The 15,281-nt window shown below is 35.5% G+C and overlaps 1 protein-coding gene across 1 annotated transcript in view; it reads right to left on the bottom strand.

Moving 5' to 3' along the window:
* Positions 1-4,202: 4,202 nt before the first annotated feature.
* LOC139140937 (epidermal growth factor receptor kinase substrate 8-like) overlaps positions 4,203-15,281 on the bottom strand; it is a 64,330-nt gene continuing 53,251 nt past the window's right edge. The window contains 8 exon segments of the mRNA XM_070710442.1: positions 4,203-7,264; positions 8,422-8,571; positions 8,956-9,088; positions 9,564-9,726; positions 10,402-10,482; positions 11,107-11,281; positions 14,190-14,399; positions 14,729-14,957. Of these exon segments, the coding sequence (XP_070566543.1) occupies positions 7,235-7,264; positions 8,422-8,571; positions 8,956-9,088; positions 9,564-9,726; positions 10,402-10,482; positions 11,107-11,281; positions 14,190-14,399; positions 14,729-14,957 (1,171 nt within the window). The 3' untranslated portion in view covers positions 4,203-7,234.

Raw genomic sequence — 15,281 nt, 5'->3', positions numbered from 1 at the left:
AGATAAAGTTGAATATGTGAATACCACATCCTGAAATTTTTAAGTCTGTACCTTTATTTAAACTTAGAAGAAATGAAATTTAATAACATGAACCTCTGGGATCAAAAATAAATATACCCTTTCCAACCACCTTAATAGAGAACGATGAGAAAGCAAATCAACTAGTTAATCAATCAATTAACCAGCCGAACAACAAATCAGTCAGACTTGACTGATGATATTAAGAAAGGAAAATGTTAGTCAGCCAGATAGTCAAACAGAAAATCAGTGAATTAATTGATCGAACGATCAATTGAATCTACATTTAATCAGGCTATCAATTAATTGACCAATTGATCTATCTTCTATTAATTGTGGATAGTAAAGTCTTCGTTGTTTTCCAATTTGTTGAATTGAAGGCCCTCAACGAAGGACGAGGCGAATCGAGTTCCGGCAAAGTAGCAAGTCAAAATATTCACTATCACTATTGTCGGAGAGTATTGTCTTTTATTGTTGATTAGTTGATTTTCCAGGGAAAACTACACGTTATAAAAATACTAAATTTCTTTGACTGATGTCATTGTATCACCACTTTATGTAGCAAGTGTAATTGCCTTTGGTCAAGTCCTTCAACTTGCTATATATGCAAAACTGTGAAAGCTCATTAGACATGCAAATTATAAATTAGTTGACATGAAAATGCAAAATGACTTTCAATATTGGTTTAACCAGGTATAATCATCAATGTATATAGCATATTTTTGCCGACTTTGAATTAAATCCCAGTATATATCCCTAATCAGGAATATTCATGAAATATGCAAATTGTGAAAGTGAAAATGCTTAATGACTTTCTAGAATGTTGTATCATAGTATCTTCATTATATGTAGCAAGTTTCGTCAACTTTGGTCTTGTCAATTTAGATATATATCCCTGATTAGGAAAGTTCATTAAATATACAAATCAGCAACTTTCGTTCATGTCACCCCTTAATGCCTCTCAAGGCTGATATATTCTGGTGTGATCAACATTTGTAGCAAATCTCATCAATTCTAAGTCGTTCTCAATGTATATCCGTTTTTTCTAAAATCATTAATTACGCAAATGAGCAAAAAGTAAGCAAGCCACACCCACCAAAAACTAATCAGTTCTTGCCGCTGAATCTATGTACCAGATTTGATTGTGATCTGATGAGCCGTTTTTTGAGATATCGGGCGCACAGACAGAGAGACATCGCTGCGACATTAGCCAACGTGTGTGAACACGCGAGCTAATAAATAAATCAATAAAAACAAATGTATTCTAAAATTGGACACTGGTGGCGCTAAATACATTGTCCCATCGGACTGATTAAAGATGCTACAGACACGAGTACACAGGATTATCCGCTTCTCCAAAAGTTTGAAAGATGAATAATTCAATATTAGTGAACAGGTGTATTATCTTGGGTGGACAAAAATAAGAAGTCGAAATTTGCATAACTCTTGATGGAACTTGGCAACAATATAACAAAACTCCTTACCTAATCAATTAGTGTCTTCTTTTCTCTATATTTTAGTTCCATATTACACTTGAAAATTATCCTAATTCTGACACCTCCTCTGCCTGTTCTTTGGGACTGAATGTTTAGAGAATACACATCATTTGGGGATTGGGGAGGGGCCGTGTATAACGTCCTTCCATTTAAAAATCATGTTCACTATTTTGTGACAGAATCCCAACACAAAACAAACACTTTATCTACTACTTTCAAGACTTCATGGTAAAGAAGTTCAGCATTCTTATTGCATTTTGTGATACATGTCATGAAAGTCCAATACGATGCAAGTTAAGATTGATTATTTTATATTCCATGTACGCTAAAATCATCGTCTTGAGATGCAACACTATTATGAAATTATCACGTTTTGGACACAACTACAAATATTATCCTGAAGATCCCTAGTAAACTATTTTGTCAGGAAATTATCCGTTTTTTTACGAAAGTAGTATTATTCCAAAAGTTCCTAGAGCATAGTGTAGCCACACCTTTATATTCACTTATTGCCATGGAAGCAAAAACATTGAAATAAATAAATAAGCTAGTTCCTCTCCTCTGCTAATTTTGGCAAACATCTCATCGTTTACTGTACACAGTCAATGAGTCATTATCTATTTCTGCATAGTTGATGTTTTCATTCACAGATTTGTCAAGATAGGCAAAAATTGGGAGAGTACAAGTAAACAGTAATTACAAATTTCAAATGACATTTTTTTACAATTTAAATGATCAGAAATACCTAAACTTGTGTAACAACAACACTCGATTTACAGTGGAGTTTGATCGTTTTCTGTTCATGATGTGATATGTTGTTGCTAAATTATGGATTTGTCTGATAAAAGTTTTAAGTCTCTGGGTAGTACATTTACAAAATTTGATTGCATAAAATATATTTCAGTTTTGACAGAGATTTTTTCTAGACTGGAATAATCCATGTAAAATTTCTGGCAGTAATATAGTCAAATGATTACAGTTGGAACTTCCTCATGAAAGATGATCTAAATTATTATATAGTTGTTATTCAGGAAGTGTTGAATATAAACCCAATACTTTCTGAATAAAATATCACAAGGTTTTCAAATTATGGTTGAGGTAATGAGTTTGTTTGACAGGTTTCTCAAACTTCCAGCCCTACCCAGTGTGTTCGTTTAAGCAGCGAAACATCCCAGCAGTGGCATACCTGAGATAGACGTCAGTATTGTGCTCAGCAGGGCAGCATACAGGACATGATGCGCTGTACAGAAATGAAGTTGTTTAATGCTCTATGGGAGACAGATTTACAGTGTGTGAATTAGTTAAATCACAACTCACAGCTACACATGAATTACAGATAGGGTATATCTCATCCAAAGAGAGGCCCCCTAACTGATCAAAAACTAGACATTCAAGCACATTGGTTTGTCATGTTGCCACATTGTTTTTTTTTGCCGGGCCTTCCACAATATGGCTATATGTAAGCGTTCCCAGCATTGCTGCAGTTGATAAGAGTTGTGGGTAAAGCTCCTGTGTTTATTCAGTGGAAAAGAAATGTATGAGAAGCAAAGGAATGAGTGCATACTATGACGAATATAACTTTGAGAGAGCAAATATACAAAGTAATAAAAGTGGGAAAATTGCCTGCCATTATCACAGACACGCAGAAATGTATGAACCTTTCAGTCCCATTTCACAGTATGCAGGTCCAGCTTTGCCATTTTACCTTTGAGCATTATACACCAAAGATCAGATTTTTTAACAATTTTGCTATTTTTTGCTGGTCTACAGTTTAAATTCCTTCTCACATTTTGCACACTTAAAAATGTTTTTGTCGAAATGGCAAACTTCATATTTTTCCACAGAGTGTAAGCCATTTCATGTTGGAGGCTATTTTCTTCTAAAATCAAAACATTTGCGTGGTCACCCTTGATTTTCATTCAGGATTATGAACTTCACTTTCAATTTGTCCACAAATTGTCCTCAAGTAGCTGTAAGTTAAATACTTGCATCTTTAAGATGTGAGGCATCTTAATCCAAAGCTATCAAAAGAACTAAACATAAAGATCATGGTCATTTATTGAAATATTGTCGATATTGGCTGAACCACAGAGACTTGTTTATAAATTTGAATTTGCAGAACTTTATATTTGACGTAGGGCCTTCAAAGTACAGTGAAGCTTCATTTTGTCATTTTTAAGCATTCCAGGTTTTTGGAATTTGCTTCATGACATGAATCTGTGATATAATTCTGTGACACTTGACATGGTTTCAGAATTTGTTCTTTATTTCTGCATTTTTCAGAACTTTTGCAATGTTTGGGATCTTTTTCCTGTTGTATCGACAGCGATTGCTCCGTGAACTCTGAAGAGTATGGTGGAATACCGTGTATTTTAGATTGTCCAGAAGGCTGGTTCATTTGTGACAGATACTGTTATTGTTGACAAATGAAATGACCGGACAGAAATTCCACTGTCAACACATATACGGACTGTCTGACAAACTGAATACTGAACACTAAACCCTTTCTACCACCATGGTTTGGCCCAAACCCATTGTCATCAATGGTGATTGTGGACCTGTTTACAGGGAACTGGGGGTGTACAGGTTAAAAGATTTAGGGAATATCTGCAGAACAAAACCAGCTGCAAAAATTGAAAGTTTTTGAAGTAATTGTGGAATTCAAATAATATGTGATGAGACACTTACTCCAAGTTGAAAATTGTTTTTATTTACCAAAAACATATTAAATGATAGTAACAATTCTCAGGGTTGTCATTGTAGGAAATATTAACATACATATATAGATATTAAATAATTACATAAAGATTGACAACAATTAATACAGTGAATAGAAAAGAGGTTTACGACAATTTCCAAAAATAACACAAAATCGCTTCCCCCGCCCCAAATGTTTAAACAAAATGTATTTATCCAACTTCATAACTTGTACACTTGAAATTGATTTTGACAATACCAGAAATCGGCAACACCCATAATTTGACAAAAATTTACAAAAAAAAAAAACCATCTCCCTAGAAACCTCTTTCCTAGTCAACAATGAGGTTATAAATCTGGAATAACTAATTTTTTGTAAGGAATATTCACCTACTGTCGCAAAAATTCTTGTATCACCACGACAGCAGGATAATATCTTTCTTGCAAACTCATAATTGCTCGCCTCATAGGTCACACCTATACTTTCCACAATTTGAGACCGAACAAAAATAAACCTCCATCATTCACAATCTCCACTCTCATACATGTCTCATGATCATTTTAACCAAACTAAATTCTTTAGCAAATCATCTTGATGTAATGTCCCACAACTTATTTTCACATATATTTTCTGGAACTTACATCAGTGACCATGCCATATACTTCATTACTCATTTTCTCCCTTTATTTTTCACTAGAACATTTTGTGACCTATTTTTCATATTCATATATATAGATATATATAATGTAAATGGAATGTTTTTCTCTGCTGATTATGTTTACTTAATGAATACATTCATACTGTTTGATAAACAAAAAAATATCACATCAGGGGAATGATGACAACTTAATTTTGGCAACAACAGAAATAAACAGGAGTCCCAGAAAAATTCCCTACAGAGTCAGAATGTCAAATCCTACCATAGCAGAAGCACCTGAAAAATGGCAAATTTTCAAACCATGCAACCTTGACCTGAAGACGCATTCAATTTTGCAGATCACAATTTTCTTTCAATTTTCAACTTTTTAGCGAAGTACCACATCAGAGGAAGCTACGGGGTATCTTAACATTTCATTTGTGGATTTTTTAGTTTATTTTTAGTAGGAATGCAAAAAAAAAAACACAGAACACAAACAATAACACAGAAATAAGGTACACCATAAACGGATATCACAGATTGGTAAATGTGTTCTTGGGATTTTTGAGGATTGTATGTGTCAGCTAATACTACTTTCCTTTGCGCTGTAATACTGTGATGTTGGAGATCGCTAAGCAGCGTGCCAATTAACCCTCAAAAACTTACAGTATACCTCCACCCCTGAGAAAAATAAACAAGTGGAAGTCAGTGAATAACTCAAGTATAACATATATATAGATACTTTTCTTAGATTAACATTATACTTTTGTTCTTTACTAAACCATGTCTAGTCCTAATTTCTGGATATTCACGTAACTCATGGCACAGACAGCATGTACAGCTGTTTAATATTTTTTTCATGAAATCCCAAACTCAATTTCCATACATCATTTCCATACTCTAGTTGACATGCCAGTTGTCTGACATGGCATTTTCTCAGACCTACCGTGTAAACTGACAGCAATAACATAAAATTACTTGATTTGTTGACAGGGAGAAATATTATCCTGTGATGAATAATTTCAAATGGCTGGCCTTCCTCTGGGGAAAACATTGCTGACATCACAGGGGGTGCAACTCCCTATGCTGTATATAACATCTCTAATAACTTGACAGTCAAAGTTATCATATATCAGAGACAAACAAAGAAAGACTGTGACTTAGTTCTTCTGATATTGAATTCTTGAATTTGAATTCCAATATCGACGTCTAACTTCACGTACAAGTGGCTGCTAGGTGTGATAACAGCAGACAGATTATTGTCAACTCTGTATAAAATCATTATCCAAGCCAAAGCTAAATGGGTAAACATGGTCCTACATACATTTAACACTGGGGGGTTTCAAAGAGTAAATGAGTTCAAACTATTACACTAACAATTCTTGAAAAGGCCAAAGTTAAATGTGGTTTACAAAATTACCTGGTTTCAGCGAGTATGAACATCAAAAAAAGGTTGGTTTGACAGAAAAGGAAATAGTTTTGTGAGATAATTCTCTGAAAATATTGCATATATAGAAAAAGATCAGATTTAGGTCACCAGTATTTGATATTTCTTTCCAACAATAATCTACCTATGTTTGTTCTGTACCTGCAACCAAAAACTACCCTTGTATATGCATATATCATAATTAAGAATATGTCTCAATAAACTAACAATTTCATATGTCCAAATAACCCCCAGGCTATATATTATTATATGAAAACTAAATACGCTTTGATGAAAGAATTTGTCATCCGCATTGCAGAAATCAAAATTCAATAACTGAGTAAACTGAATATTCCTGGAAAAAAAATCACGAACATATAGCAATATTATAATGGGAAGAACTATTACTGCATTTGGTCTACCTCACAGCTGCTGAGAAACGACACAATTCAGTCACAATTTTCTTTTTTTGCAGGTTACATGTGACTCACGGAATCCAATCAAACAATTTGCTATCATTCCTCCCCCCCCCCAAATTATCATAATTAAAGTCACTCTCTGCTTGTTCCATCATCACAAAATAGAGAAATCAAAAAGAGCAGTTCAGTGTCCTATTACTGTACATTAGAAAACCGATCACATGCTGATCACATGACGCACAGCATCACTCCCTGGGATGAGGATGTTGCGTAGGAAGTCCCCTTCCCACAAATTCCGCAACACTTCCTTTACTCATTGCAAAAAAAAATTTCAACATTACTATTTACATCAGTCTTTGATTTATAGAAAATAAACTGTACAATTTCATTTGGGTGTGGGAAATTAGGGCCTAGCTCTACAGAACCTTGCAGAAGTTGGACTATAGAGGGCAGTAGTTGTCTAGGTTTCACAGTCCCTTGTTGATCATGGTGAACACAACACTTGTTTGCTGGTTTTGCTAAATTGCATCTCCTTGAATTTTAATACTTATCACCAGCTTGGTGACGTATCTGAAATAAGGAAAACACAAACATGTATGCGATAAGTAAACTTGAACATAAAAACACACATTGCCAGCTCTACACAATCAAGTCAAATCAGAGTCTTGCAGTCCTGGCAAATTTAAAACAAACAGAAATGATGACACCCTATCTATACGACACTAATCAATGTTACCATGATTACAGAAAACATTTTGTGTTTTGATTGACATGCATGCTTTAACTTAATATTTGGTGCATAACAGATATTCAGTGCAAATGAAATCAAAAACAAAGGGGGCAGACGTGAAATGACACCAGGCTTTTTAATACTGTTATGATTTCTTCCCTGGGTCTGTTGACAATTCCCCAAATTTGCAGGCTAGGTTTTGGTTGCCATACATTTGCTAGATTTTCTGTTCTTTTTTATCTAGCTATATATGTTTGTGCTGAAGATCAATATCAGAATTTAATCAGGAGTATTGGAGGTCTCCTTGCACCATTATCAGCTAAAGATATGCTATCACACACTGTACCTAGTTATATCACCGGGTCAAAGTTCACCAATTTTATCAGATGCCTACATCCACAGAATATTTTGGTTATTCTTGTACATTAGTACATTAGTTTTAACATGCTGCAACCAGTCACATCCCATGCAGGATTTTTGTATTTAGTTTTCTTTGAAAGAGAAAAATCTACAATATCTTCTCCATTTAGAAATACTGAGTCAAACATAGAGTCTTCAAGTGATACACACATTGAATTTACAAAAGAACGTGTGACCATATCTCCATCTGTATTTTTCACGCGAAAACAATCACTCCATATATACCCATTCCACTCCTTCCAGAGATCTGAATACAAGAATCTATGGATTCTAGGTGAGTGCGTATATAAAATAATTCTAGCTGCGTGCATATGTCACTGAACCATGTGACAATTACTGCTTCTAAATCAATTAACAGATTAAGATATGCTGATTATAAAGTTATTACATAACTGATACAAGAATATCTAAAGAATGGGAAAGACACAGTATGGCGTTTCTGATTCAGCTATGTTTTCTAAAAGGTCGTCTACATATTAATGCCTTTAATGTGTTGAAATGAATGAAATGTTAGTCGTGGCTATATGTAATCCGTTGGAATTTGATCACTCTATATTTTTTGTGATCTGAAACCCACCTCCTGATGAATTGAATCCAGGGGGTGTAGCGGGGCTGAAGTCTGGGGGTGGCTGGTGAAATGCACCAGAGTCCTCATAGTTATCGGAGTTGGCCCGTTCTTTACGTCTTGCATTATTGCCTGCAGTTCAGCAGATCCATTCAATGAATCCTAACCCCACACAAACAAAAACATCAATGTTAACAAAATGGGAAAAAAAAAGAACACACGCACAAGGTGTAGAAACAGACAAGCCTGTTGTGCTGACCAGATCAAAACAAGAAAAAATTTATTGTCTCCTCATCTTTTTAATGTGTCATTCTTTCTTTGTTTTTTTGTTTCTCTTCCACCTCCAAAACACTGGCCCAGGAAAATGAACGTTAACAACCACAGAATGTTAGTGATATGGATCAAGGTGTAATTTATACATTGAAGTGGACGAGTGCTGTTAAAGTTACCAGTGCTGGTTATTATTTTAGGGTTATATCTTTTAACATACAGTAACACAGACATTAGCAGTGGTTTTTGTTTTGACGTCTTAGGCAGGAATCCTACCTCTAGTCTGGATTTCTGCACCATAAGTTGGCTGTACACTCGTGAGCCATCTTCATAGCAGACCTGTTTGAGTTCCTCCTTGGTCAAACTGAACAGCTGAGCACCTGTCAGCACTCCTAAACTGTCCACAGTCCTGTCAAACACAAATTTTCACTCTGGTTGGTTTTTTTTCCAATTCCTCCAAGCCCTTTCAAGTCGACTTTGAAAAGATATAACTGCTAATTTCTTACAAAAACACAATGTCATGTACAAGTTTCCCTTTTCCAGTTCAGGCTTCTTCTCCATTTCTTTCTGGATTCCATTTGTAATTTTCCTGGTCAAGGGATACCATTTACTGGAAAAATTCTGCTCAATCATTTCCAGGGTACGGGTCTTAATATTTTAGTTTTCATGCTAAAAACCATTCATGAATCATAGACGTTCAAATTTCATCACACTGCCAGGAGTTGAATGACAATACATGTATTTGAAGTGACTTGCATTACCACTTGTGGACAATTAGTTCCCACTTACTCACCGACCACAAAATGATTTCAAAATTCTTGAGAAAATCAAAACAAACATAGGATAAAAATCTCAAAAGAGGGAGACTTTATTGAGGATCTTACAATTTGCTAAATCCTTTGGACATCAACCACTTGGTGACTTCGTCTGGAAGCGAGTCTGGAGTGATGTTGACAGATGGGGTTCGTTGACGTGGTACAAAGTTTCTCTTATTTCCCTGGTTGACTCGCCTCTTCAGCTCTTCATGCAGGTCATCTGTCCTCTTGGCTGTAACAAAAGATCCATCACTGATGAAATCAGATGCTTACAAAAGACAGAATAATACGCCCTCATCAAAACCTTCACAAGCCACAAACTCAATTTTTCAGTCCAACACTTTAGGAGCAACAGTAGTTCATTTTAACTCCATGCGTGAACACTGTTCATTTATAAAGCTGGTTTTCTTACATCATCCTTTCACAGCTAAATGATCTGTAACTTTTGATGTGTTTGCTATTTTTGCTGTTCTGTTTGTGATGTAAAGTTTCCTGCTCTGATCTCTGACACTGAGTTGAAATTCCAAGTGTTTGGGTTGTCAACAGAGCCCGCATGTGTGTGAATGCCCAATGTTATTTTTGACGAGTGGGTTTCAGTCTGGCGTCAGGACAAATGTTTGTTGACAACAATAACACAAAGAGTACACAATGCGCTACCTTCACAAGACTAAAGTTTGAATATACTTTATTCAAACAGAAGAAAAAAATGTACTAGTTTTTCAGCAACAAAATATGAATTTTGTATAAAGTTGCAGCTGCTGTCCCTTTTAGAACCATACGACTTCTTCAAAAGAGGAAACTTTTCATTATGTATTTTATTTCCCAGGATATCTACAATTAATTTAAAGTATTGGGAGATCTACAACCACATTGGTTTTCTTTTAATTATTCTCCCTGTTTATCTTACCTCGTTCAACGTCAGCATCAATTTTCTTCAACGCCTGTCTACTTCTTAGTTGCTGCTGCAAATCATTTGAAGCGTCCGAATCTGAAGTGTGAAAGTACACAAAGTTAAATGATACACAGTTCAGGAGAATGTTTTTTCCTTTGGTCTGTGAACTTATGCTGATAGGTATTGCATTGCTACGAGAGAAATACAGACTTTGCACAAAATGTGAAAAAACACTGGGTAAGTGGAAAGCACATGACAAAGGAGTAACATTTTCTGTATTTAGGAGAAAAGGATATTCATAGAATGAAAATGACAGGCCGTCTGTCAGCCCTTTTGTTCTAGTTGTGGTCAAAGGTCAATATAGCAATCTATATGTCTTTGTTCCTACTGTCTTTGTGTTTGCAGATCTGTCTCTCTGTCTGTCTTTGTCTATTTGTATCTTTCTATTTGCTGATTTGTCTTTGTCCCTGTGTATCATTGCATCTACCTGTCCTGCCTCTGTTCCTATATGTATGTTTGTATCTGTCTTTGTTCCTATGTATTTTTGTCTCTATCTATGTCTGTCTGTCCATTTTTCTATCTCTGAGTATGTCCGACTGTCTTTGTCCCTGTCTGTCTATCTATCAGTCCCTGGGTCATCTATGTGTCTTTCAGCCTTTGTTCCTGACCTCTGTCTGTCAGTCTCTGCATGAAGCCATGGCATGTTCATATAACACTCACCTCTCCTGAATGATGACTGTCTGTTTGGTGGCTTCTTGGCCTGTGCATAGGTAATATTTGGAGGTGGGACCCCTGGGGGAGGAGGGGGTGGGGGTGGTGGAGGTGGCGCTGCCTGTTGCGTCTGTCTTGGGATATTGCTGGCATAGACAGAGTCCCTCTGAGTTTGATTTGTGTTCTGAAAGGAGAAAAATTAACAAAATTGAGATTAATCTGCCAAGATCTACACTGAGCCCTGTATTTTCTATGAGTAGAATATACAGGATATCCGCGCAATATTGTTTGCAACTATTGACATTAGTGGCAGAAACACAGCTATAGACTGAACTTATTCAGGTCTGTACATTGTTGTCTTACAGGAGTTTTTCAAAAGAGCTTCTCTGTTCTAGTCATTAAAACTGTAAAACCGCTCACCAAGAAAGTTTTGTCAAATTTAGCATGTACCAGAAATAGAACTTCAAACATAAGGAGAGTCAAGTGAGAGATAAAGCCAATCGAATGAATTTATGAAATGCATCATGTGAAAACCATGACTGCAGCAAAAGTCACTTGTAGAATTTGTGAACAGTCGTCCATCTCCAAATACTAGTCTTGTAACGGAATCAAGTTTTTCTCATCATTTGCCCATAAATACATTAAACTATAATGTGTATATCTGTGTGTGGGGCAACATTTAACTTCATTTGCCGTTCCAAAATACCATTACACCATTTCCTGGTTAACGGCACAGTGCAATATCTTTGACAATATTCTCATAATTTTGATTTTGTGAGGCAGGCACATTTCTTGTTCATTTTACAAAAAGTTTAGTGACATACAAAGTATTATTCTAGCAAACATAAAACATTGAGTAAAACATGCAATATTATGGTTGAAAAATAAGTTCTGGCTTGACCTAACATTCATTTATCAACAGCAAACAATGGAAATTGCAAAATGAAACTGTATTTTATCAATTCAACAAAGCAAAAAAAAGTTGAAAATACATTAACAGTTGCTGCTAATGAAGCTTTATTATATTCGAAAATTTATACATGTGATTTTAATACAAATGATAACAAACATGTACTGCAAGGATTTAGTTTTGCATTACTGGGAAAAAATTTTATGTACATTTTAGCATTAGCATTATACAAAATACTATCCCTATGGATCAGAATTCAATACATAGCATGAACAAGTAACGGTACACCTTTCAATAATTAACATTTTGGCTCATCTCTGAAACTCATGAACTGTCTGTACACTGGGAAACAAGAAATTTTCAAAACCAAATACTTGTTAAAAATCTACTTACAGATATTGACTAAAGTATGATTGTTGACATCATGTGAAAATAAATATTGCAAAAACCATGGAGATAAGGAGATAATGATGTAGTTTTCTAAGGGTTTCATTATTTTTTCTACAATATATATATATAATATATATATATATATATATTATATATATATCTATATATATATATATATATATATATAATATATATATATATATATAACACAACACATACATACAGAGGATGGTGAATTTTCTGAGCCAGAAGAATTGTCTTATTTAAATATTTGCAATTAAATATTAACACATACTTACTGATCAATTAGTGTGTCAGTATGGAATGTTTCAGTGTAATCATGATTAGAGAGATGTGTCAACTTTTGGCCCTGTGACAAGCAGAGCTGGATCAAATTGAAGTTGTTTTTAAAATTTGAATGGGACAAGGAAATGGGGTAATTAAGGTGTCTTAATTCAGTGTTGTATAAAGTTCACATCACTGTACTGACACAAAAGAATATGGTATCTGCCATTGGGTTAGCTTATTAACATCTTTACAACAATGGAAGTGTATGTATAAATGCAAACTCTGCATAGAACATCAGCAGACCTTATCATCACCAGCTTCTGTATTCTGCTGTGATATTAATGACTTCCACTTTGTGAGATGAAAAGGTGAAAAATATGAGAAAGAGATGTTGAGTTCACAGTGTAAGCGTATCATTACCATTACCGGTAATACAGTACACATGCCACTTTTGATGAAAAGGTGTTCTTTAGATCAGGAAAATCTGTAAAGTCTTTGAAACAAGGATGTAAACCCTCCATGCTTTATGACAAAGGAAGTAGACTCCGGCACAGTATGGGAACAATGGAATTTGTACATGGAATTTAAATACAAAATGAGTTTTACGGGTTGTGATGTAACGCAACTGAAAAAAAAAACCAAGGATGATTTATGTGGTTGTGATATGGGCCCTAGTGAATACAAAAACACTTGTCTCCGAAAACATGACCAACTTTTCTGTTGATAAAACCTTCACAGTCAGTTTGTATGGGGTGCACTCCCCAGGGTCTTTCCCTTTGAAATGCGCTCCATCAAGCAGTGCCAGACAATGGAAGTCTTTACTGAAAACAGACCACAGTTAAAACTCTTCGGCAAATTGTGTAGCCATTGTTGTGGTCTTTTGAAGCCTACTGCTGACCTACATAACTCAAAGTTGATGGCCCATTGGACCTGTTTATAACCTGCTTGTGGGTTATGTAATGTATCATGCAAATTATGGAACCTATGAGATGCATGTCATCACAATACAGTAAGTACTGTCTATCTCATACAGTTCCATAAAACATCATCTCATAGCTGTCCAGACAAGAACATGACACAACAAAACATCGAAGGTTCTCCATATTTTTGTTGACAGCCATTTGTACTCAACATAAGGATATTAAAATTACTGGGGTTTTTATCACTTGAAAATATTTGTACCGGTATTTACAATCTGCTTTTTCCATGTTTGCTTCTTGTTTGTCCCCTAGGTTAAAAAATTTGCAATATTGACCCTTTGAGTGCCGAAGTCAATTTTTTTCATCTTTATAAAATACAACCCAGTCACTTCTTTCAGATTATTCCCAAAATTTTGATCAAAAACTGTAGCCAATGAAAAGTGATGTTAATTTGGTCTAAATTATCAAAAAAAAATTACAGAAAAAATCATAAAAATTGATAAAACGTTGCACTAAAATTTTGGTGGGAAAAATGACAACACTCAAAGGGTTAAAAATGCAGAACTTTGTACAACAATTCTTACCTGGTTCACTGCTCTCTGCTGTACATGGTGGTGGTAGACTGGATCTTGAGCAGGCTGTTGAGGTACTGGGGGAGGGGACTGAGGTGGTGGGGAGGGTATTCTGCTGGCATGAGCTGATGTATGAGATGTTTCTAAGATAGTAGATGGCACGAATCCGGTTTGTCCTGATGAGTTACGGACACACCACCACATGCGAGAGTCATCTACAACCTGTGAATATCATCGTTGAATATTTTAATTGGCACTGATGATCAGATAATTTTGAAGTCACGGAGAGTACATGTGTACTGGGTAAATGTTTTCACTTTTTTCTATTGATGACAGTTGCATAAATGACTTCTAAAATTCCACAGACAAAACAGGAGGAGTCTGGTGTCACAGAGCAGGGTTTTAAACTTATTGCACTTCATTCTTTTTATGATGGGCACACATATTCTGTTCCACTTTCGCGACAAACATGTGCATGCATATGGGTCAGCAATGTGAGAGTTTGAAATCAGCTCTAAGCTACACTGGGTTTTTTCCTTTTCATAACTTACTTCAAGACTCTCGCCCGCCATGATTGTAAGCTCCTTGGAATTTCTGGCCACAAAGTCATATTTGGCAGTAGTTGCTTCTCTGTCTCTGGATGCGTGTGTTGATGGACTTGGCTGCTGTTGGGGGGTGGGGATGTGAGAGGAGTAATAGCTGGCCTGTTGGGGAGGTGCCTGGGCCGCAGCTACTGGTTGTGGCTGTCTGGTTTTAGCTAAAGCCTGTGCTTCATAGTTCCTGTTATGCGAAAAAAAAAATTGTCAGCAAAACTTTCAAAAGATGTACTTCTCCAGATAAAGCGCTGTCTATATTCATTTGATATCGCACTTAAAAATCACTGAGGTCTTCCCTTCAAACTTAACAATATGTGATAATTTCAATATTTGAGATGATACAAAACTTTACAGATTTGATACCAAATCTCAAATCACTGATTGAGCATAGTTTCTTCAATGTTCATACTACACTAATTGAATCAAATGTTCATACTACACTTATTTGAATCATAAAGATGACATAACTGGGAGAGAGGTGGCAGAAAGTTTGGAAGATTAACTGATA

The sequence above is a fragment of the Ptychodera flava genome, chromosome 9 (assembly GCF_041260155.1).
Source record: "Ptychodera flava strain L36383 chromosome 9, AS_Pfla_20210202, whole genome shotgun sequence".
NCBI lineage: Eukaryota > Metazoa > Hemichordata > Enteropneusta > Ptychoderidae > Ptychodera > Ptychodera flava.
Note: the sequence above shows the minus strand (reverse complement) of the source record. Positions and strands in the feature narration are given on the sequence as shown.